Source organism: Apium graveolens, chromosome 10 (genome assembly GCF_009905375.1).
Source record: "Apium graveolens cultivar Ventura chromosome 10, ASM990537v1, whole genome shotgun sequence".
Classification (NCBI taxonomy): Eukaryota; Viridiplantae; Streptophyta; class Magnoliopsida; order Apiales; family Apiaceae; genus Apium; species Apium graveolens.
In genome coordinates, this window is record NC_133656.1 from 238,932,702 (window position 1) to 238,955,991 (window position 23,290).

Here is a 23,290-nt window from a genome sequence, read left to right on the forward strand (position 1 = left end):
TATATAGAGTTAAACAAGTTACTTTCGGAAGTCGATTTGTCCAATTTTCTTTTTCTGAATATAAAGTTATGTTCTATTTTTAGTTGGAAGAAGAAAATTAAGTTTTTAAAAAAAAAAAGAATCACCTATTTAGCCTTAAAATATGTGCCGAAAGTTAGAACTATACTTATTTGTACAAAAAATATCACTTTTTTAGCCTTAAAATATGTGTAGAAAGTTAGAACGACACTTATTTTGGAACGAATAACGAAAATTTTAAAAAGATTACAGATGTACTCCATCCGTCCCAAAATATAAGTTCATTTGATTTTTTTACGTGTACTTTAGAGTGTCTAAAAATCATAGCTCCGCATACTTTTTTCTAAAATTTCTTTTTTTGAATTAAAATTTAATATGTATATTTTATTCAGAAAAAAGACAATTGAAAAATGATTTGTAGAGCTACCTTTTTTCAGCTTAAAATACGCGTAAAAAGTCGAAGGGCTTGTATTTTGGGACGAGGGCGTAATAAGCACGTAGAAGTTGAGTATTAAATAGTGATCTGAGAGGCATAGGCCAGCTTGAAATGTCTCATTGCTTGTTGGCCGACCGATGGAACTAGAGTCATAGATTTTGGTGACAAACAAACAAATGACAACATGAAATTGTTGGACTAATTAAGATTGTGCTAATCAATGATGCTTTGCTACCAATCAACCAATTAATCCCTGCATCTAGTTCTAAATTCCCTCTTGGCCGGCAAGCTATAACTGTAAATAATTAATCAGATGATAATTAGTCTATAATATGAACATGGTGAAATCCATTTGATTTACAGCCTTATTTTTGTTAAAGAGTATAAGATCTTGTTCGGGTTTTCCTCTACTTTAAATATTTGTTATTGGTATGGATATTGGTATTGGTTGTGTTTGTCGTTGTCAATTGTAGCGAAACGTATCGTCAAGTGTTAAAGAGTATAAGATCATATTCGGGTCTTCCTCTACAACCTTAAGGTTTTAGACGAACTGGTTAGTTAACAATTTTCAGATCTGATATTTTGTATTTGGCAAACTAACAGCTGTACTAAATGATGTTTAGTTGCTTAATATTTGCTTTGTTTGGTAGAATATGGTGAAGTTTGGCAATGTTGGTCGTTTTGTTGTGTATTTTTGTAACGTAAAAAATTACGTATTAGGTGAGCGATTATCGAATCCAGGATCAAACAAAGGATATGATTTAACAACTTAGACTATCTCATCGCGCTCAAAGCTTATTGTACACGTTAATGCATGACATTAGCATGAAGTTGCTGGACTAAGTATGGTACTCCTTTTCCTATCACTTCTGTGGTGATAGTGAAAGGTGAAAATGCTATAAATTCCAAGGGCTGCTGATAGGCAAACAACTGGAAACTTTTCATTTTATATTGAAGCCTAGAAAAGGTCATGTATAAGAGGGGGTGGCTGAACAAGATTATATAGCCTGTCAATGTCATCTAATATAGCTAGCTATCAAATGTTAGAAGAAGAATTGGAAGCCATGAACACTTGGCTCTCCTTTCCTTCTCCGAAAAGTTTGAACCAAGATTCTGCAATTCGACAGTTTTGTCCTGCCCGAATTGAGCAAGAACAAGAAGAGTGTGAGGAGGAAACATACACATTAGATGAGGCTGAGTTATGGCTTTCTTCTGATGGTATTAGTGCTGAAATGCAAGCTTACGAGGAGGAACTGTTTGTCGACAGTTTCTTCAACACTGAATGTCACACAAATGAGCACTTGAATAATAAACAAGAGCCATTTGAGCAATTTCATGATGATCATGAGAATTTTACAATGACTGTTGATTATGATTACATTCCTATGATGGTTGAAGAGGATGAGCTGGTGATGAGTAATTCCTGTGAAGATCCCGGACTAATAGCAGAGGACACGCCTGATGCTGTTGAAGAGGTATGCCATGGGGTGGATCAGGGGCTTCACCTAGTGCATTTGTTGTTGGCGTGTGCAGAAGCTGTTGGCTGCAGAGACATTCAACATGCACAAACAACGCTAAGCCAAATCTGGAGTCACGTAAGCCCTTGGGGTGATTCGTTGCAAAGAGTCTCTTATTGTTTTGCTATGGGACTGGAATCAAGGTTGTCACTTCTAAATTATGTTAAAGCAAATGGTATATTGACAAATGGTCTAGGGGATCAATCATTGATCACCAGAGATGAGAAACTAGAAGCTTTTTTTTTACTTCACCAAACAACTCCCTACATAAATTTTGGATTCATGGCTGCAAATGATGCTATTTGCCAAGCAGCAGAGGGAAAGGATTTCTTGCATATTGTAGATCTTGGAATGGAGCATACACTTCAATGGCCTTACTTGCTGAGAACATTAGCTTCCCGGTTAGGAGGCCCTCCGAAACTAATCAGAATCACTGGCATCAGTGAACACAATGTGAAAGATAATCAGATGCAAGGCACTATTGTTGAAGCTGAATCTCTGGGAATTTCAGTTGAATTCTGCAGGATTGATGAGGCCGTAACACCATCACTACTAACCAAAGAAAATCTCAACCTCAAAGAAGGAGAAGCTTTGATTGTAAACAGTATAATGCAATTGCACAAATATGTCAAAGAAAGTAGAGGCTCCCTCAAGATAATCCTTCAAGCAATCAAGAAACTAGAACCAGCACTTCTTACAGTTGTGGAACAAGATGCAAGCCTTAATGGACCCTTCTTCTTAGGAAGATTCCTTGAATCCCTCCACTACTATTCAGCTGTTTTTGATTCACTTGAGTCAAGTCTTCCTCGAGACAGCATCGAGAGGATGAAGATAGAGAAGCTATACTTTGCAGAGGAAATAAGGAACATCGTGGCATATGAAGGTGCTGATAGAATCCAAAGGTATGATCGAGCAGATCAATGGAGAAGGCAACTCAGCCGAGCTGGTTTTCAGAGTGTAGGAATCAAGTGTACCAACCAAACAAGCTCGACGGTATCTCTCTATGAGAGTGATGGATATACTCTAGCTACTGAGAAAAATTGTTTACTGCTTGGATGGAAAGGGAGACCTATAATGCTGGCATCTGCATGGAAAACTCACAGTGTTTCGTCGTCTTAATATACCCTGAGGCAGGATAAAATAAAATGATGATACTATAACTGATCAATAGATCACTGAGCAACTCATCAGAAAATGCTGTATAATTCAAAATTCTTATATTCTTTTTTACATTTTGCATCCTTTACGTTCTTTTCTCTGTTAGTTGCTTCTCAGTTAGAAAATTTTTACGATTACTTCGTAGAGGCTATTTTAAAACTGTACTGAAAGAGAGCTCTTGGAAAACTTCGCCCTGCACACAAGGAGGAAGTTCCTTGCTGATAGGTGTGTACCAAGTTTGAACTTGGACACGCTTCTGACAGTGTTTGGTGAATCTTCACTGCAATTTATATTATTAGTGAGAGGTCGAGAGTTCAAGTATCAAAGGACCGTTAAGTTTTCAGTCTTAAATATATCTCCAAAGTACTATTTAGAACGGGATGTGGTTGAATCATTGAAAGATAAGACTGCATGATGTAATTGATTGAATTTTTAAGCAGAATTGAAGGCTTTGTTTCCTTTAGAATGCATGGTTATGCTATAAATGCGACTACGTTTGGAACTGTGTTTTAGTAATTATAATCAAGGGCTTTAGTAATTGTAGATGTAAATTACCTATTTATGTCTTGAAAACTGACAAAAATAACCAATTTTTTAAAAAATTTAACAAAAATAGTCATTCTGAAAAAAGTGGTCAATTTTGACCGAATGAATACTCCACTGTCCGTTAGATATCCCAATTTGTATAAGATATTTCATATATAGGATACTCCACTGGCAGTTGGATATCTCATATAAAGTGAATACCCCATAACAGTTGAGTATCTCATCGGTTAAAGTTGACCAACTTTTTAGAAATTAGTCATTTTTGTTAATTTTATATAAAAATAGGCTAAATTTGTCATTCACCCTGAAAAATGCTTTTTAAAATAAGAAGAAAAGAAAAAGATTTAGATTATCTGGTAAAAATGGTATATTGTTTTTATGAAGAGTTGCGAAAAAATCCCTCATTAGAATAAAATGTGAACAATCATTACATTAGTACCATGAATGTATAAAACATTGCGAATTTGCGATAGCTATTGCAGAAACATGAATAAAATAAATTAGTTCACTAATTAGATGCCTTATGAACCTGTCCTCTGGTTTGACAAGCTTTAGTCATCACGCGTAGGCGATTGGTGATTTCAGTGAAAGATGGCCTGGCCACGGGATTAGGAGACCAACAATGCTCCATGAGCCTTTTCCATTCAGAATCACAGTTGCTTGGAATAGCCGGTCTCAGTGTGTTATTCACAATTCCTCCTGAATGAGAAAAAGAGATTAATGGCTAAATAATATATTTAAACGACAAAAGAGTAATATTTTAACGTAAAACCTACGTAGCTTCAAGGCAGGATAAATTTGACATGAGACCATTTCTTTTGCTCTAAAGAATGCTAGAAATGGTGTAAAATCAACATGTTCATACATGAAATTCTTAAGTATAAGAGAAGGAAACTGCTTCGCTAGTAGTATAATACTATGAAATGGTCAATCAATATAGTTAGTGTATCATTGACGGGATTATGTTAGATTTCCTGGTTTTGTGTCAAGTTACCATACATTTCGATCAGCATTAATAAAGTAAGACAAACAGTAAACAAGTGTAGAATTATTTTTTTACGAAATATAAACAGGTGAACCTGGCTAACTGAGAACTATATGCTTTGCACTGCATGCAATTACTATTATGTACAAATTTGGAAAATTTCCATTTACTTATCAAACTCCTCCCATAAAGGGCTACCTCATTATCTGTAGGTATTACACATTGAGACCATATAGAAGACATGAATGATTCAACAATCCGAAAATCCAACTTAGAGCTATACTTAAAGATATCTAGGAGAACCACCACACAAATTCAAGAAATGATGACATCTAAAGTGCAATGTCAACTGAATAAATGATTCACTTGGCTTAAAAACGAGATATTTATGTCGGAATCCGAGTGTTATCCCGTTTCAAATTACAATCTAAACTTACGTTTAAGTAAAATTATTGAGTTGCTAAAATTCAAATATGTTCAAATACATTATTTCTTATTTATTTTTTTTGGCTAAATTTAAAGCAATTATATTCCTCACTCGCCTCTATCCTACTTCTCAACATAACATCAGAAGTACAGGTCCTAGGTTTTATTTAATCCATATCAAGAAGAGAGAGGATCGACTAAGGCTGTTGTCACAGTATATACTGTCAGATCATTTACGGAGTAGGGACATGTGTATTTGCCAAACTGGAACAATTTTTGCCAGGATTAGCTACTGGAGCTCATCAGCACCAAATTCGGATACCAGCTAGTCAAATAAACAGTCACGATATGTATACCAAACAGTTAATGGCTGATTGGTTGTATATGGAAGTATCCAGAATTCTGATTTTGTAGTTCAGGAGGTAAACCAGGGAAAGAAAGCACACCTATAATTGCACCATAGTGCATGTTAGCATAAGGTTCCTCGCACGTAAGAATCTCCCATAAGACAATACCAAAGGAGAAAACATCAACCTGTTTAAGAAAGGTAAGAAAATTAATAACAAGGTGGAAAGCCTACAAAGTTAATTAAGGTAATTTTAACTCAAGTAGTGAATCGAACAAAGACATGGATGCAACTTCAGTATGAGGATGGTGGACTTATAAGAACTGGCCAATATTGTAACCTGTATTCCGTCAATTGTTTGGTTTTCATTTGGTAGGGAGAAGACTGTATGACTGACAAGGACGAAGTAGGAAGTACATGGGGATTTTTCGATACTATTAATTTTAGAAATCTAAGGTACATGATTTACACCAATGCTGATTGCCAATCAGTTTCTTGACCTTCTTTCTCTGTTATTTCAGCTTTTAACACTCAGAAATTAAATTACTTAACTGTACTTGTATGTAACATACCTTTTCAGAAACTTTATTGCTACCCCCATTCAGCAACTCTGGGGCCATCCAAGGCAGGGTCCCCCGAACTCCACCAGAGACCAAAGTATTTCGCTTAATTTTCGACAAGCCAAAATCTGCTACCTGAAAAGGGGTTTTAATATAAGAAAAGCTACCATAAGAGTATAATAATGCTCTTTCAGAACTGATATCTATCAGATGAAATACTATTGGAAGCATTATCCATCTCGAGATCATTATTTTATTCAAAATTAATAATAAAAACAAAACCTTGCAAATGGGTCGGGAAGGATCTATAAAGTTAACCAGTAAATTGTCACATTTCAAATCAAAATGCACAATGTTTTTTGAATGCAAGTACTCCATTCCAAAGGCTGCATCCATGGCAATGATGAGTTTCCTTCGGTGATCAAGATGCCTGCAAATTAAATAGGGAAAATATGAAGCCAGAAATGAATAGGCTATCTGAAGTTATAAGTGGGGGAAGCACGTATTAACAAGCAAAAGGAAACTAACAAGTATCAACAAGCAAAAGGAAACTAAGTCAAACTCCTCAGATATACATATTTGAACACAAAAAAAAACTGGTCCACGAACTTAAGTATAAAGTACCTGATGCAAACCTACCTGTCTTTACGAAGTAAAACATGCCTTAGAGAGCCATCAATCATGTACTCTCCCACAGTAGCTAATGTCCCCCCTGGTCCATCTTGCACCACACCATAAAAGGCAACCACATTTGGATGGTGAAGTTTGGACAATATTTCAGCTTCTCCCCAGAACTCCATGGTCTAAAACAGCATAATTGATAGTCAAACTTTAACTTTAGTTCAAAGGCGCAGCGCAGACATGCACAATCACATACTCAACTACTAATCCAATGAGCGACCAATGGGTACAAGAAACTAAACTATTTACCCATCCAAATTCATATCAAAGCCAAACAAACAAACAAACAAAAATATATTAGCGAAAATTAAATTATAGGTCCCTGAACTATTGATGTTTTATTGTCTAGGTACCTAAATTAAAGATTTTGTATTGCAGGTCACTTAACTTTTAAAATTTCTGATATAAGTCCTTTCGCTAAAAAGATTCTAACAGTGTTAAAATCAGAAAACTAGGGTTCTTGATGTTCATATGGATCAAAGCAATTTTGAATATGTTAGTAATATCCAAATTTAAAGTTCAAGTAGTCAAATTGAAGCTTAAATCACCAGCAACACGCATACGACACCAATTTTCACAAACTAAGTCCGATTCAAAAAATCAAAAATTTAGGTCCCTAAATTCGATGAAGAACCACAAATTTAGGGTCCAATTTAGGATTTTTTGAATCGAACCAAATTTGGGAAAATTGGTGTCATATAAGTGTTGATGGTAATTCAAGCTTCATTTTGACTACTTGAACTTTAAATTTGGATATCATCAACACCTTCAAAATTGCTTTGATCCGTATGAACAGAAAAATCCCTAATTTTCAGATTCTAACGCTGTTAGAATCTTTTTAACGGAAGGACTTATATCAGAAATTTCAAAAGTTAGGTGACGTGAAATACGGAATTATAGTTCAGGGACCTAGAGAATAAAACGCTAATAGTTGAGGGACCTATAATTTGATTTTCCCAAATATATTAATAGAGAACATAATAAAGTACAGATATAATATTAGATGAAGTATACATATATAAAAGTCTGATAAGATGACAAGGACAGTTTACCAATCTTTCTTGCTCTGATGATCGACCTGCAAAGCAGCTTTTCTTTATTCTCTTTATTGCAACATCTGTTCCTCTCCATTTTCCATGATATACTGTTCCAAATGTGCCAGCACCAAGTTCCCTTAGTTCCTCAAGGTCTTCATTTTTAATGATCTGACAGGCAACAAGGAAGTGCTTTTAATTATATTGAAGAAAACAAAATTAAGAGATACCAAAATCTGAAACTGCTGAATAGGTTCATGAATCAAACAGCATAAGTAGAAAAAAAAAGAACTGAAAATATTCATTTGGTAGGAGTTGACCCAGAAGTTCTATGTTCTGACTATGGTTTCCTGAAGATTTGTATTAATTTAAGGATGCAGGTGACACTCAAGAGGGAAGTGATTATTTTTATGGTATTAAATCGACGGAAAGGATAGAAAATAGACACGGCCAATTCTTCTTCAGATCCGCAGATCCAATTCTATTCAGAAATTTATTCCTTACATAATTTAAGGATAGAAAAGGTTTGGTATAGACTACTCACTACTGCAGTGTTCTATGTTCCAAGTAAAAAATGCATAAACTATATCCTTATCAGAGTTTCCGCCAATAATACAGTCTAGTAATTTTCTTCAAACCTGATCACGACCAGAATAGCACATGGGATAGCTCGCATGCACAACATTTTGTATGTGCTGTTTTGTATATTAGCACAAGGAACAGTTTTCGTAATTTTGTTTTACTGAGAGTATTGTTATTACCTATAATTTGCATCAAATTATTCTAGATGAATTAAGTAAATTTTGTTTTAATTCTACTGAACAACCTAAATGAAAGTAACAAGTTGGCTACAACGTTTACATATTCACCATTAGCTCCATTGTTCACAAATTAAAGAAAGCTATAATCTACTTTGTAACTAGGCAGGCACATCATATAGTTGTTTATTTACTTTTAATAAATATAATAAGAAATTAGAATAAGAAGCTTACATTAACTTCCGATGAACATTCCTCCCTGAGAGAAATATAGACAGGTGCTTATACTTTTGAGTTTTTTTTTTGTTCATTGATATTATTTTCCTTCTAAAATTTTGTAATCTATTAGGAGTGCAGGAAAGAACGAGGCTAATATTAAAAACAGCAAAGAAAAATTGTCACATAATATTAGCAGGTACAACTTTAAAACTGAATGCCGTACCTGCAAAGAACTGATATCGAAATCCCCCAGAGAAGGATCTACGGGAGGTAACCCAGTTTTTCTGATCCCGCCCTACACATTCAATTGATTATGAGAGACGGAAAACCTAAAAAAATATTATATGACCAATAAAATGTACCTCATACTCAGAGTCTGGCATTCTTCTGTCTTCCGCCATGTCATTAAACCGCATAGCTTCACCGTGTCCAAACGGTGAAGTGTTATAATCAGAATGCAAAGCTGTCGCTGATTCTACAATTGAATAGGGTAATTCTCTATGATCATCTTCACCCAGATTATTTGGCGAATTTATTTGGCTTGCAGGGATTTGACTATTTGCTAAAAGGATATTTTTGTAAGTTTTAGAAGCATCTTCTTTAACTTTTGGGAGTCTGGATGAGTAACCAGGATGATCTTGATCCATAAGAGAAACATCGTTTTGAGCAAACACATCTGGCGCTAATTTCTGGAAGAAAGACCAGTGTTCAGGCTCATGGTTTGCCATGTTCAGGCTCAAAGTTCCATCTATCTGCAGCGGATCTGTACCAGAAGAATCCTCAGAAAGCATAGCTTTTGAGAATATATCTGAAAGGAAATCCCGAGGAAATCGGTCATTAATATCGATAGAGATGTCCCCCCTTTCGGGTATGGAAATAGTAGCTGAGGCTTCTCCTGAATTACCATAAGGGTCATAAGCAGAGATATCACTTCTAGATCTGTCATCCCAAGGATAATCTGGTAGACTTAATGGGGGATCCTCATGGCGGTCAACAATTGTATTTTCATTAACCAAAGAATCGCTTATGTTCTCTTTGGTGGAGTTGGGTTCATAGCCAGTTGTGAGGACTTCATCTTCAATTAAAGCATCATTTTCATTAACAGGCTCCTGTGCTACATCCTTCAAACTTTTAGATTTTGCAAGGCCATTATCGCTGATTTTAGGATCTGTAAGCTTTGCACTTGAAAGGGACTGCTCAGTATAGGAATCCAAATTTTCGCCCTGTGAATTTTCAAGAAACTCCGTCTTGGAATCCTTACCAAGATCGGAATTCGATTGAGTAACAAGAAATTGTGAACCAAGGGAGTCATCTGACTTAGTCGGCCTGTTTAGAGACTTTGCCTGTTCTCGTGGATATCGTTCAGAACGAAAGTGGCTCTGTACAGGAGGCTCCAAATAGCTTAAATCAATAAGACTAGAATCTGAGTTCACTTGTGTAGGAGCAACTGTGATACTGGGGGTGCACAATTCTTTATCATTTGACTGTTGTACTTTTGCGGGATCACTTGTGTCATGAAAAGAAGTAGGCTGCACTGATGTTATGTGCATTCTCTTGCTTTCTGAAGAACTTTCATGTTTGTAGTCTTGCGGACCTGGATAATCACCTTTCACTTCTGCTCCTCTTCCTCGTATTTGTAAATCTTGTAAACCTGCACCACCAGAACTCTGTCCCTCTGGTAGCCCACTAACTTGAGACCGAAGCAGAACGGAACTATCTCCAGGTGTAAAATTAGAACTATGCTGCTCATAAACATATTGCAGGTTGTGCTGCTTATTTTCTCCATGTTTCAGCGCGCCTTGAGAAAACTGGGTGTGTGAGTGAGTTTCATGAATATTGGAAGGGATTGAAGAAATTGGGTGAGATGATTCAGTTGCCATTGGTGAGGCACTATAGTCTCTAAAGTATGAAGTATTATTTTCATCAAATTCATTTGCAACTCTACCTGTACACTTTTCAACATTTGGTGCATCAGGCTCGTCAAAATTATATGGCGTCGAGCTTGCTAGCCCATCTAGTGATAAGTCCCGTCTTGATCCAAAACTCATCCCATTGATAGCAACAAGATACTGAACTTCAGAATCACCACTGGGATTAGCCAGGCCAAAATGAGTATCATCCAAGTCATCCATTGAAAATAGAAACATTCTGAGTTTCTTCAGCCCCTCTCCATCTCCCATTACATTACACTCCTCCACCATATTCTGTAAATCCTCATCTGAAGATATGGAAACTAAAGCATCAAGATCCTCCCCAGGAAGCTGATATTTAATGGTATGGGTTTGCCTATAGACTGCTCTACTTTTCTGCCATATGTCCTCCCAAGAGATTTCCTTGCTTATACGAATAATGCGTGTTTCTCCCCCAACATATCTGAGCTTTCCATCCTTAGGACGAGGCAGGATCTTACCACCAAAGCTGCAGAGGACCTTAATCTTTTTTGATGAGTCGTCAGATGTTCCAGAAGAGGCATATTCACGAGAGTTTAGGTTATTGCTGTAAGCAGATGAATTACGAGGGACTGATGGCACAGATCCATAACTACCCGGGTCATCATAAAAAGATGAGTTTCTATGTTCAAAATTTTTGGAGCTCTGCTCTCCAACGTTAAGCGCGGATATTCCTGAACCAGTTTCAGAATCAATATGGCTACTCCCTATAGTGCCTTCTGAGTGGACTGTTGTAAGACTCGAATCACCAGCAGCTAATGGAACAAATGGCGTCCTTGGATTTACTCGATCACGCATAAATTCAAGAGCGAACTCCTCACCTGTCTGTATAGAGTAATGATGTACAAGTTTGGCTTCCGGAAAATTGTGCTCTGGAGGTCTCAAATTTGAATTTATATGACCTGTTGGGTCCATAATAAATCCTTGAGACGAAGTTGCAAATTCTTTTTTCTCAGGATCCATGTTATTGTATGGAACATGGTTGTAATTCTGTGAATGTTCCATACCATACACACACCTCACACCACGTCAATGGCCACAAATGTAAAAACCCTACTCATGATATTGCGCTATCATATCTAAAGATGTCACTAGAATTTATAGTGCATAATTAAAAAATATTGCCAGTGACAACTATAAATTGAAGGCAAAGCTACTGACTAGAAGAAAACAGAGAACAACATCATAATCCGCAGACCTGTAGAGTTGCTTTGAGTTCACAATCTTCAAGTAACTCTCTTCAAAACATGTGTAACTAATCAAAATAGACATAGAAAAAACAATGTCAGCAATCAGTAACACTACGAAGATAGCAAAATCGTATCAGACTGCTGCACACTTTGCTAATCAACAAACATCCAGTTCTTTGTATATTTTCACTCTAAAACTCTTTTACAAACCTCTATACCTAGCTTGTCAATACCTAGTGAATTTTTATAAATCCAATAGCCTTATTATCATTGTTGTACTTTATATACAGTACATAAAAATTGAACAAAATTGCGTCAAATCCAACTTATCATACCTAGTGCTTTTTTAAAATTCCAGTAGTCGTATAAATTTAGTACTTCGTATACATTAAAACAGAACAAAATTGCGTCGAATCGAACTTATCATACCTAGAGCATTTTTAAAAATCCAACAGCATTTTTAAAAATCCAACAGCCTTATAATCATAATACTCTCTATATACAACAAAACTGAACAAAATCGCAACGAATCTAACTTATCAAACATCATACCACTAGCCTCAACACTCTTCACACTACCAAATCATAGAACAACATAAGCAATACACTAACACACACACACACGTAATTTATCATTGAGCAAAATAAAAATTAAAAATCTGAGCAAAATCCATGAGACATGAATAAAAACAGATCTAAGTCAGTAATAATCTAATAAATTTCACAATTAAATAATCAAATAAACACATTAAGAAATATCAAAAAATTAAAAAAAATGTAGAGGGAAGAGTAAGACTTACTACAGCAGTTGCAGTTCCCAATGTCAAATCTGCTCAAGTGAATCTCATAAATATTACACACGTATATGTGTTTATAATATATAGTATGTCTTATGTATGTTTAAGTGAAGCTTCCTTTGTTAAACTGTTACACTTATGTTTGGTTTTCAGTAAAAAACTTGAATTTGGAGAGTTTGCAACAACTTGCAAGTTGCAAGTGTGTCCTCATCACCTCATGGTTTGAAGTCAAATTTTGGCATTTCTTGAAAACCCAATTTTGCCCTTGTTTCAGCTTAATTATATTACTCCTGTATCAAAACTTTATCGTTTTATTTATTTATTTTTTATTTTTTTATCGGAGATAACCCGCAGCCGTTATCTTTGGGTGCGCACTGAATAAACTCTTTTTGACTTGCTATCGGTCCGAAAAATTTTGAAAACGAGAAAAATTGAAATTGGTAACAAAAGTTTAGACGGTTCGGACTTGGATGATTCATATATTATTATTTTATAGCAATTTCAGTTCAAATTTAGGTTTACAGTTTTTTTACTGTGTGATAAATTTTTAATACTGACGTGTCTTTTTTTAGGAATACTAACATTTCTTAATTTAAAATGTTTTCAAATACTCACATGACTTTTAAAAGTTTCATGACATTTGCATCTTTATTTCTATAAGAATAAAAATAGATTTTGAACATTACCAAAATTTATTAATATGTTTATCGTAAATTTAACTTATACAATCAACGGAAGATCTTGGATAAATTTATTGATTGTTTGGTGGTGGATTTCTTTATCAGATATTCAGATTGATGGAAACTTTAAAAATATTCTAAAAGGATAATAAAAAAAATCGAGAAATTTGGGTTCACAGAGTACATCAATATTAGCGGAATAATTTAGACAATATCAATTGCATGAGTTAATGAGCGACAATCAAACCGACAATAATAGATAAGTCAATATATCTCGTCGCCTTAACCCGGATAGTGTTAATAATTGCGTTTTAGTAATAACTTTAGACAGTCACTGGGAACTTTCCAATTCAGAGGGAAAACAGAGAACTGAAAACAAGATGTAGGAGCAACAAGTTTCATTAAGAAGTGTACATTTATACAAAGTACATAAAAATATTGCCTATAACAATGTTGTTACAACAAGACAATAACAAGCCCCCAGCTTACACAAACAAGAGCCTAAGAGATTAAGATAAATCAACAAAACAATGCACAACTATGCAAGTCATGTATTATACAATTTCATACTATATTTCATGTATATTTTTTTATATTTTGTATTATATATGGAGGTATCATGATCATGATCATTTACTCAAGATGCACGCAGCTGCTGATCAGTGTCGGCTAGCATCCTGGATGTGACCGACTTTGCGAAGAAACGATGTGCTGACAAATTTGCCACCGGAGGTAGTCTGTTCTTCAGGATAATCAGCTTCAGAAACAGAACCTCTGTTGGTTTTTGTCAGTTTAACAGAAGGTGCATGAACTAGGTTTTTGTATACTGTGTGACCCGCTAAAAGACCTACAACTCCCATCATGGCTGCCAATGGCGCCATCTCCGGCGTTAGCCACCTGCTCCATTTGCTCCTGCGTGCAATCACAAAATTACGATACAACAAATTTGGTCATTTAAAATACAACAAATAAGTTCGTTTAAGAGAAATTTGACGGAGGAGCCAAATTTATGATAGATATCAATATACAAGAAAATATAAACTCAAATTGTGAAGTAATGATGGTTTCACATAAATATATAGTATATTGCAACAAATAAGGTCATTTCTGATATATTTGCAGAAATGGACTAAATTTAACATAAATATCAATATAAGAGAAAGTATAAACTCCGGGTGTAAAGTGATGATGAATTCATATCAATATATTTATATCGTAACAAATAAGGTCATTTACGATATAACACATAAGGTCTTTTAGGCAGGACCGACCCTGAGATTCGAGGGGTCTAATCGAAATCAGTTTATGGGGTCCTAATATACATATATCATTGAAATTTATATATATTTACTTTAAAAAATTTTGAAGCCCTTGAGTGTCGGGGATTCTGGGATTCTAGGCGCAAGTCTTGCTCGCCTATAGACAGGGTCACCCCTACTTTTAGGAAAATTTTGTTGAAAGAGCCAAATTTACAATAAATATCAATATATGAAAAAATATAAACCCTAAATATAAATTGATGACGGTTTCATATCAAAATATGAGAAAAAGGTAATAAGGACATATACGGAAAATTTGGCGGAGTAGCTAAATTTACTATAGATATCAATATACGAAAAATATAAATCCCGAATACGATGGTTTTATCATACTTTTGTTCATTATTTACAGCCGTGGAGGCGGAGCTGGCGTTTTTGGGAGCGGTTGAGACGAATGAGCGGATCATTAACCTATTAGCATTCTCATGTTCCACCACTGATCTCCAGTACCTCTGCAAAATCACATTCAGACATTACAACAAACCATAAAAACAACTGCATATGTGTGTGTTATAAAAATAACAATGCATGCATGTCTTACTGCTGCCCTGAAAGCCATGTTTTTATTCTAGGGTGTACTGGAGAACAAATTTATTATGGATCTGATGGTCAGAGCAGGCAAGATGAAATGAAAGCTAGCTAGAGATGACCAATTTATAGATACTAAAAATTAAAAGATGGCTATAATTTGGGTGGACGGAGATGTAGGAAAGATTTATAACGCTAGTATATAGGAAAAGAAGAAGGGCTATTAAGAATCATTAGAATTAGTGAGGCTCCTTGTTTATAGGAAGTGCATTTGTCTCTCATGCAAGGAGTTATTACCAAAATACTAATTATACAACTCCATGCATTACTTATTTTTAACGGGAATAAGAGCGCGATGAGATAGTTCAAGTGATTAAGGGCTTATCTCTTGTCGTCCCAGATTCTCGGTTCGATTCTCGCTCACCCCCGAGATTTGGATTCTCGCTCACCCCCGAGACAATTCCCCCTCACCCCCGAGATTTCGATTCTCGCTCACCCCCGAGATTTTGTTAGAACAGATACTCAATTGTAAGGCATATAAGGCAAATTAGTCGAAAAAAAGAAAAAAAATTAACGGGAATAAAAATAATAATTTTATAAATAATTTTTCAATTTTTTTTTCTGAATAAAAGTATACATATTAAATTTTAATTCAAGAATTTTTTTTTTAGAAAAAAGCACATATATCTTGAAGTAGGCGTAAAAAGTCAAAAAAAAACTTGTATTTTGGGACGGAGGAAATACTAAAGAAGAAAAAAATAGGAACCAGAAATTATGTATTTATAGTCAATTAAAAATTAATATTTAATTTTTGTATTACTTTATCTTTACAAATATGCAAAACACAACTAAAGATAACATAATTATATGTTTTACTCTTTTGGCCTTTAATAATTTTTTGGAGTCAAATAATTTCAAGGTATTATTCAAATAGTTAAAATGTTAGCACAAAAAATTGAAATGAACGCGCTCAAAATTAATCTTTAACGGATCATGAAGAAATAGTCAATACAATATATATGATGAATAATTGAATAATTTGCGTGCATTAAAAATTTTATAATTAAAATTTAATCAGTTTTACAAGTACACAATTTTTAATTGTGATGATTCAGGAAGTGTATGACTAACTAAAAAAGAGAGAATAAAATTGACCGTTTCTGACGTAATTTTTTAACCGTTTCTGACGTAATTTTTTATGTTGAAAAATTATGACGGATTTTTTTTTCTATTTTACTCAAACTTTAGGTACAATTTTTCATTTCACGAGAATCAACTTTGTCATAATAAATAACAGTTTCATCACAAGTAACAATATCTCAAGTTAAATATCGTCGTAATTTCTGTATTTTACAATCGAAAATTATTGAAGTTAAGAAAAGGGCCTGTCTGTAATGTAATGATAACTAGGGTAACAATCCATGAAGTTTTCTTAGACAGAGTTCCCATAGAAAACTATTATTTAAAATAATATAAATGCATAATTTATTTCATTATTTATTATATATAATTACAATTTTTATTTATCAAATTAAAAATGAAGTGACACAATTTTTTATTTAAAAAATTATTGAAATTTGATGAAATAATTGAAAGTGGTTAAAGGCCATAATAACTATACTTTTAATGGTAGTTTGTTTCTAATTTAAGACAATTTTTATGTCATAATTTATTAATTGCAAAAAATTCATTATTTAAAAAAAGTGATGAATATGGTAGTTTGTTGGAATTACCTAATTATTTATTTAATTTCCAGCTAAGTTTTTCCAGCTAAGCAAGTTAGTTAGGATATAACAGAATGTACAGAGCCAAGTATATAAATCAGCTTGTAAATAGTTTTGATTATTTTTTTATTACTCCCTCCGTCCCTAAAAACGTTTTCTCTTTGTGTTGAACACGTTTGCGAATGCATATTTTTGATCGGTAATATCTTTAAATTCGTATTAGTATTAAATATAAAAATTTTACTGTACTAAAGTACTGATAAATACGAATTCAACGAGATCAATCATGACTATGTTTGATATTATAGATTAGACGTAAATTAATACTCAATTGCTTACTGTGAACGGTACGAAAGGAAACGTGTACGGGGACGGAGGCAGTATTTACTTGTGAGCTCTCTTTCAATAGTTCATCTTCTTTATTTGATCAAGATTAACATGGTATCGGAGTAAGACGATTAGTGTATTCTTCATTTTCGCATCATCTTTTTGTAAATATTCTTCAATTTTATGGAGTGTTCATCGGCGATTATGTGCTTACGGCGTATTTCACCGGAGATTAAATCCGGTGAGTTTTTCATCAAGATTCCGGCGTGTTTTTCATCAAGATTCGGTGTTTTTGTTGATTTTTCGAGCATCGTCTGCAAACATCAAGTATCTTCTTCTTTTATTCGGTCAAACTAATCATTCAGTTTGTAGAATCAAGACACTGTGTAGAATGTTCTTTTGCTTACAACCTGTTTGACAAATTGCGTACAATACGAATTCTCTTATATCAACTCTGTGATTACAATCTCTACAATGTCAACTGAAAATCAAGCGGAAGAACAAGATCAAACGTCACAATTGGTGCGTTTTGATCAAGATAATCCTCTCTATTTGCAAAACTCAGATAGTCCTGATATGAAATTAGTGAATGATTGTTTTGACGGTACTGGCTTTAGTAATTGGAAGCGGTCTATGACCATAGCACTATCTGCTCGCAATAAGCTTGGTTTTGTCGATGGCGCGATTGTCAAACCAGCACCTAATTCACCGTCCTTCAAGAGGTGGTCATGATGTAACGATATGGTGATCTCCTGGATACTCGGTGCTCTCTCTAAACAGATTGGTCGAAGTGTGATTTACTCGAACTTAGCTCATCAGATGCGGAAAGAACTGGAGGAAAAGAACTGGAGGAACGTTATCGTGTATCGAATAGTGTACAACTGTTTGGCCTTCACAAAGAACTCGGTGAAATCAATCAAGGCAATAGCAATATTGCAGATTATTTCACAAAGCTGAAAATGCTTTGGGATGACATAGATTCATTGTGTCTGGTTCCAGTTTGTTCGTGCAACTGTACTTGTGGGCTGCACAAAAACTGTCAAATTTTCAGCAAAATCAACGTGTCTTGCAATTTCTCATGGGTTTAAATGATTCTTATGGAGTTATTTGAGGCTCTATCTTGATGCACTCTCCTCTGCCTACTATAGGACATGTGTACAATCTCCTTCTTTAAGAAGAAACTCAAAGAGAGATTCACTCTGCACCGTCTCACTTTATGACTGATGCAACATCAATGAATGTCCATGTCAATAAGTCTCAAGTTGCACAGTATAAGCCTAGGCAATTCAGTGTTAGACAGAAATCTGGTCTTCAATGCACTTATTGCAAGTAATCTGGCCATCTTGTAGATAAGTGCTATAGGCTTCATGGTTTTCCAAGTGATTTTAAGTTTACTAAAGGCAAAAGATTTGCAGCAAATGTAGAGCTCTCCCAAAATAATGTCTCTTCCCAGCATTATACTCCCTCAACAACTCAGCCCCGGCTTACAGGATCCGTCTCTCCTGTTTTGACTCCAAAAATGTACAACCAGCTTGTGAACTTACTGAGGACCACAAACCAGACCGATCCATCTACCTCCACTTCATCAGCCAACTTTGCTGGTAATTTTTCTAATGACACTAGCATTATTATGGCTTATTCCGCTGCATCCTTATCAAAATTAAGTGATAATGTCTGGATTATAGATAGTGGAGCAAATGATCACATGTGTCACAATAAGTCCTTATTCACTGCTTTCAAAAATCTTTCTCAACCTCTTAACATCTCCCTTCCAAATGGAAATGTCATTCCTATATCATCAATGGGTACAGTACCTATTTCAGATCAAATTGTTTTGGAAAATGTTCTATATGTACCAAACTTCAATTACAATATGCTCTCTGTTAGCAAATTAGCACTTCAGTTGAATTGTACTATACAATTTACTCATGACACTTGTTGTCTGCAGGGCTCATCTCTGAAGAGGCCACTGGTTCTTGGTAAAGGACAAATAGGTCTTTACCTAACTCATGATCAAGTTGTCTCAACTTTTTTTGTAGCATCTTCCAATGCTTCTGATGTTGCTTTTTCTTCATGTAATCTTTCTGTTTTGTCTTGGCATGCCAGAATAGGGCATTTACCTTTCCACAAATTGAAAACATTAAATCTCTGTAATGATTCTGCTAAAGACATTCCTTGTACTGTTTGTGCCAAAGCTAGGCAACACAACTTGCCATTTCCTCATAGTACTATTCATAGTACTGATAAGTTTCAACTTTTACATGTAGACATCTGGGTCCTTATTCTACATCCACTTACAATCATTACAAATATTTTTTAACTATAGTGGATGATTTTACTAGGGCTACATGGACACACCTTCTAACTCATAAGAGTAATGCCTTTACTTTTCTCAAAACTTTCATTCACATGGTGGAAAATCAATTTAATTGTTCTGTTAAATCAGTAAGAACAGATAATGCACTTGAGTTAGGTTTTAGCAATGATGCTTCTGTTTTCTTCTCAACTAAAGGGATTTTACATCAAACATCACGTGCTTATACTCCACAACAAAATGGTGTTGTGGAGAGGAAGCATAAACACTTATTAGAAACATCCAGGGCTTTATTATTCCAGTCCAATTTGCCTAAAAAATTTTGGGGTGAATGTGTACTTACAGCAACTTACCTTATCAATAGATATACATCCAAACTTCTAAACTACAAATCTCCTTTTGAATTGTTGTTTGATACAAAACCTCAATATTCTCACTTAAGAGCTTTTGGTTGCTTAAGTTACATCTCTACACCTAAACCACATAGAGACAAATTTTCTCCAAGAGTTGTTCCTTGTGTGTTTATAGGTTATCCTTTTGGTAAGAAGGCTTACAAGTTTCTGAATTTAATCACTAAATAGATATGCTACTCTAGGGATGTAATTTTCCATGAACAAATTTTTCCTTTTGTTCACATCTCATCTTCACAATTCTTTCTATTACCTGTTTCTGACATGTCTTCTTTAGACAATAATCATAATCATACAGTCATACATGATTCCTCCACTTCCCGTTCTCGTATTCCTCAGTCTCCTGTAAATAAACTTTTTCTGCAAATAATCAACCATCAAACATACCATTTGTTAGAAAGTCAACCAGGATCTCTAAACCTCCATATTACCTTGATCAATATGTTCATCCTTTTACTTCTAATTCAAATTACACAGATTTGTTCTGTGGATGCACATTGACTTCTCTCTGTCAGTCTCCATTATCTTCTCTTGTCAGTTCACCCTTTTCTTGTCAAGTTGATACTCAAATACCTTATTTTACACCAATTTTGGAACCCAAATTTTATGAAGAAGCAATTGTTTATCCAGAGTGGCAGGATGCCATTGCTAAGGAATTTTTAACTTTAGAAAGCAAAAATACTTGGTCCTTAGTACCCTTACCACCTGGTAAAAAGGCAATTTCCTCTAAATGGGTGTTTAAAACCAAGTATCATGCTGATGGTTCAATTGAAAGACACAAAGTTAGGTTAGTTGTCAAGGGGTTCACTCAAAAAGAAGGTATAGACTATACAGAAACCTTTTCCCCTGTAGTTAAAATGACCACTATCAGGAGTTTAGTTGTTGTTGCAGTAAAGAAAGGCTGGGATTTGACACAACTTGATGTGAACAATGCTTTTCTCCATGGAGATTTGCATGAAGATGTTTATATGAAACCACCTCCAGGTTTGAATGTTCCGCCAGATTTTGTTTGCAAATTAGAAAAGTCCCTTTATGGTCTTAAACAAGTTTCAAGACAATGGCACTCAAAATTGAGTGTTGATTTGCATTCCAGAGGATATAAAACTTCACAGAATGATTGTTGCTTGTTTACAAAAGATCTGGTCTTTCAATGGTCTTTCTAGCTGTCTATGTAGATGACATTCTTGTCACTGGGGATAACATGGATGAAATTTCTTCTGTCAAGAAATATTTTGACTCAACATTCAAAATTAAAGATTTAGGACCTTTACATTACTTCTTGGGTCTTGAATTTCATAGATCTTCTACTGGTGTGGCTGTTTCACAAAGGAAGTTCACTTTTGAATTACTTGAAGAGTTTGGTTGTTCTGACGGCAGTACTGTGATCAGTCCTTTGGATTTAAATCACAAATTATTTCATGACAAAGGTTCTCTCCTCCCTGATCCTTCTGAATACAGAAAGTTGGTTGAGAAACTCAATTTTCTCACTCATACTCATCCAGATATTTCCTTCAGTGTTCAGCACCTGAGTCAATTCATGGCTACTCCTAGACAACCACATTGGGAAGCTGCTCAACATGTTTTGAGATACTTAAAAACTAATCCTGCACAAGGGTTATTTTTTAACTCTGATTCTTCTTATTCTTTATCTGCTTATTGTGATGCGGATTGGGCTGCTTGCCCTCAAACAAGGAAATCTGTCAGTGATTTTGTAATAATGTTGGGTGGTAATCTACTTTCCTGGAAATCAAAGAAGCAACATACTGTGTCTCTCTCCTCTGTTGAAGCAAAGTACAGGTCTCTTCGTCGATTAACAGCTGAACTGGCTTGGTTATCTCGTTTATTGATTGAATTTGATGTCCCTAATATTGCTCCTATTCCAGTCAAGTGTGACAACCAAGCTGCTATTTACATTATATCATGAACGTACAAAACACATAGAGTTCGACTGTCACTTTGTCCGAGAGAAGTTGTCTGCTGGTTTGATCTCTTTGACATATGTGCTTACCAAACTGCAACTTGCTGATGCTCTCACCAAGCCTTTAACTGGTATTAAAAATGCAGAAATCTTGTCCAAGTTGGGAGTACCTTCTTTACCCTCCAACTTGAGGAGGGTGTTGGAATTACTTAGTTATTTATTTAATTTCCAGCTAAACAAGTTAGTTTGGATATAACAGAATGTACAGCCAAAGTATATAAACCAGCTTGTAAATAGTTTTCAGTATCTTTTTCATTACTTACTTGTACATACAACTTCACAATCAATGCAAGTACTTTTTCAATAGTTCATCTTGTTTGTTTGATCAAGATTAAAAGATTTCAAATTAAATCTTAAAGCTATCCACTCACAATCTATACACTATCTTAGCGCAATCCAACACCTAACATTATATAAAATTTTATATATAGGAAGAAATTATTCACATTCTCGTATTTAAACAAACATAAATATGAAAGATATCATAATTTACATAAATTTTATCACAAAATTATATTCGACCTCGTACAAAAGATTTAACCATCCTCCATAAACTTGTATAATCTTACGATAGAATGACAAATCTATAAAAGATATCATAGATGTTTGTTTCGTCGTAACTTAACATGGTATTACATCTCAGGGCGGAAATGTCTCAAGTTCGATTACCATGAACATTCATCACATTCATCGAAATCTACCAAAGAGCATCACAACAAATTATACAGTCACAATCAGGATACAGTGTGCTAAATATTTATATCAGTACTGTTTTTGAGTATGTTTTGAATGAAGACTGACCTTGGCAGCCTGGGCTTTGGTATGGGTTGCCTCGAAAACCTTGACGGCATCTACAAGTGTACCCTAGAAGATCATTGGTTGAATTAATCCAGTTGGTATTTGACTGACAGGCATACCCGTTTGATTTTTGTGCTTCATCACAAGTTTGATTCCCAAGTACCCAGTCAAGTATCGATTGTCCTCTCAATAAATGTAGGATCAGATAAATCTGAAGCACCACGGAACTTAAATCTATCCTTTTCAGCCAAGAAAGCATAGCTACAACGGTTAAACGACCAAGCCCTGGCATGGTTGCTTATTGATTCAAGTTGAGCCTCGAAGTACTTTAGACCTTTTGGTATTAGTACTCGACAACAACCAATCCGGTAACAACTATGATTAAGAACATCTTTAGCGTTGATGCATTCGGAACTGCAACCAGTACTAGTACTGTAATGCTTCTCTTTAGGGTTGGTGATCAATGCTCGATCATCACAACCGACCACAGTGAAATCATTTAAATACGAGAAAGTGAAAGGAGAATTAAAAAGATTTGCACTGATGCTGTAGCTATTGTTTGAATCACGTATAAGAAAATGATTTTTCACGA

General features: G+C 34.9%; 3 protein-coding genes and 1 long non-coding RNA gene across 5 annotated transcripts; 2 read left to right on the plus strand and 2 right to left on the minus strand.

Annotated features, from left to right (window-relative positions):
* The first annotated feature begins 1,369 nt into the window (after positions 1 to 1,369).
* LOC141691591 (GRAS family protein RAD1-like) lies at positions 1,370 to 3,580 on the plus strand. The gene is made up of 2 exons (XM_074496361.1): positions 1,370 to 3,237; positions 3,277 to 3,580. Exon 1 carries the CDS (start codon positions 1,468 to 1,470, stop codon positions 3,088 to 3,090), a length of 1,623 nt encoding a protein of 540 aa, XP_074352462.1. The 5' UTR covers positions 1,370 to 1,467; the 3' UTR covers positions 3,091 to 3,237; positions 3,277 to 3,580.
* A 481-nt stretch (positions 3,581 to 4,061) lies between these two features.
* LOC141691566 (RAF-like serine/threonine-protein kinase 20) lies at positions 4,062 to 12,802 on the minus strand. Of its 2 annotated transcripts, XM_074496297.1 has the most exons (10): positions 12,624 to 12,801; positions 11,832 to 11,888; positions 9,047 to 11,535; positions 8,908 to 8,979; positions 7,726 to 7,878; positions 6,632 to 6,795; positions 6,275 to 6,422; positions 6,005 to 6,127; positions 5,533 to 5,620; positions 4,062 to 4,374 (listed from the first exon to the last, which is right to left on the minus strand). In XM_074496297.1, exons 3-10 carry the CDS (start codon positions 11,429 to 11,431, stop codon positions 4,184 to 4,186), a joined length of 3,324 nt encoding a protein of 1,107 aa, XP_074352398.1. In that variant the 5' UTR covers positions 11,432 to 11,535; positions 11,832 to 11,888; positions 12,624 to 12,801; the 3' UTR covers positions 4,062 to 4,183. The 2 variants fall into 2 exon arrangements, with proteins under 2 accessions (XP_074352398.1, XP_074352397.1); XM_074496296.1 differs by having other exon boundaries at positions 9,047 to 11,888; positions 12,624 to 12,802.
* Positions 12,803 to 13,670: 868 nt separating this feature from the next.
* LOC141691611 (uncharacterized) lies at positions 13,671 to 15,269 on the minus strand. Its single transcript, XM_074496381.1, has 3 exons — positions 15,161 to 15,269; positions 14,953 to 15,071; positions 13,671 to 14,212 (listed from the first exon to the last, which is right to left on the minus strand). The coding sequence occupies exons 1-3, from the start codon at positions 15,176 to 15,178 to the stop codon at positions 13,960 to 13,962; spliced, it is 390 nt and encodes a 129-aa protein (XP_074352482.1). The 5' UTR covers positions 15,179 to 15,269; the 3' UTR covers positions 13,671 to 13,959.
* Positions 15,270 to 17,234: 1,965 nt separating this feature from the next.
* LOC141691633 (uncharacterized) lies at positions 17,235 to 20,092 on the plus strand. Its single transcript, XR_012562780.1, has 2 exons — positions 17,235 to 18,799; positions 19,147 to 20,092. It is a non-coding gene; the product is annotated as an uncharacterized LOC141691633 (long non-coding RNA).
* The last annotated feature ends 3,198 nt before the right edge of the window (positions 20,093 to 23,290 follow it).

Coding starts and splice junctions, on each gene's coding strand:
- LOC141691566 (XM_074496296.1), bottom strand. CDS start 11,638: ATGGAACATTCACAGAATTACAACCATGTTCCATACAATAACATGGAT. Junction 6,796..7,725: donor CATCAGAGCAAGAAAGATTG/GTAAACTGTCCT, acceptor ATGCTGTTTTAG/ACCATGGAGTTCTGGGGAGA. Junction 5,621..6,004: donor GCAATAAAGTTTCTGAAAAG/GTATGTTACATA, acceptor TTTCTTAAACAG/GTTGATGTTTTCTCCTTTGG.
- LOC141691591 (XM_074496361.1), top strand. CDS start 1,468: ATGTCATCTAATATAGCTAGCTATCAAATGTTAGAAGAAGAATTGGAA.
- LOC141691611 (XM_074496381.1), bottom strand. Junction 14,213..14,952: donor GCTGTAAATAATGAACAAAA/GTATGATAAAAC, acceptor GATTGCACGCAG/GAGCAAATGGAGCAGGTGGC.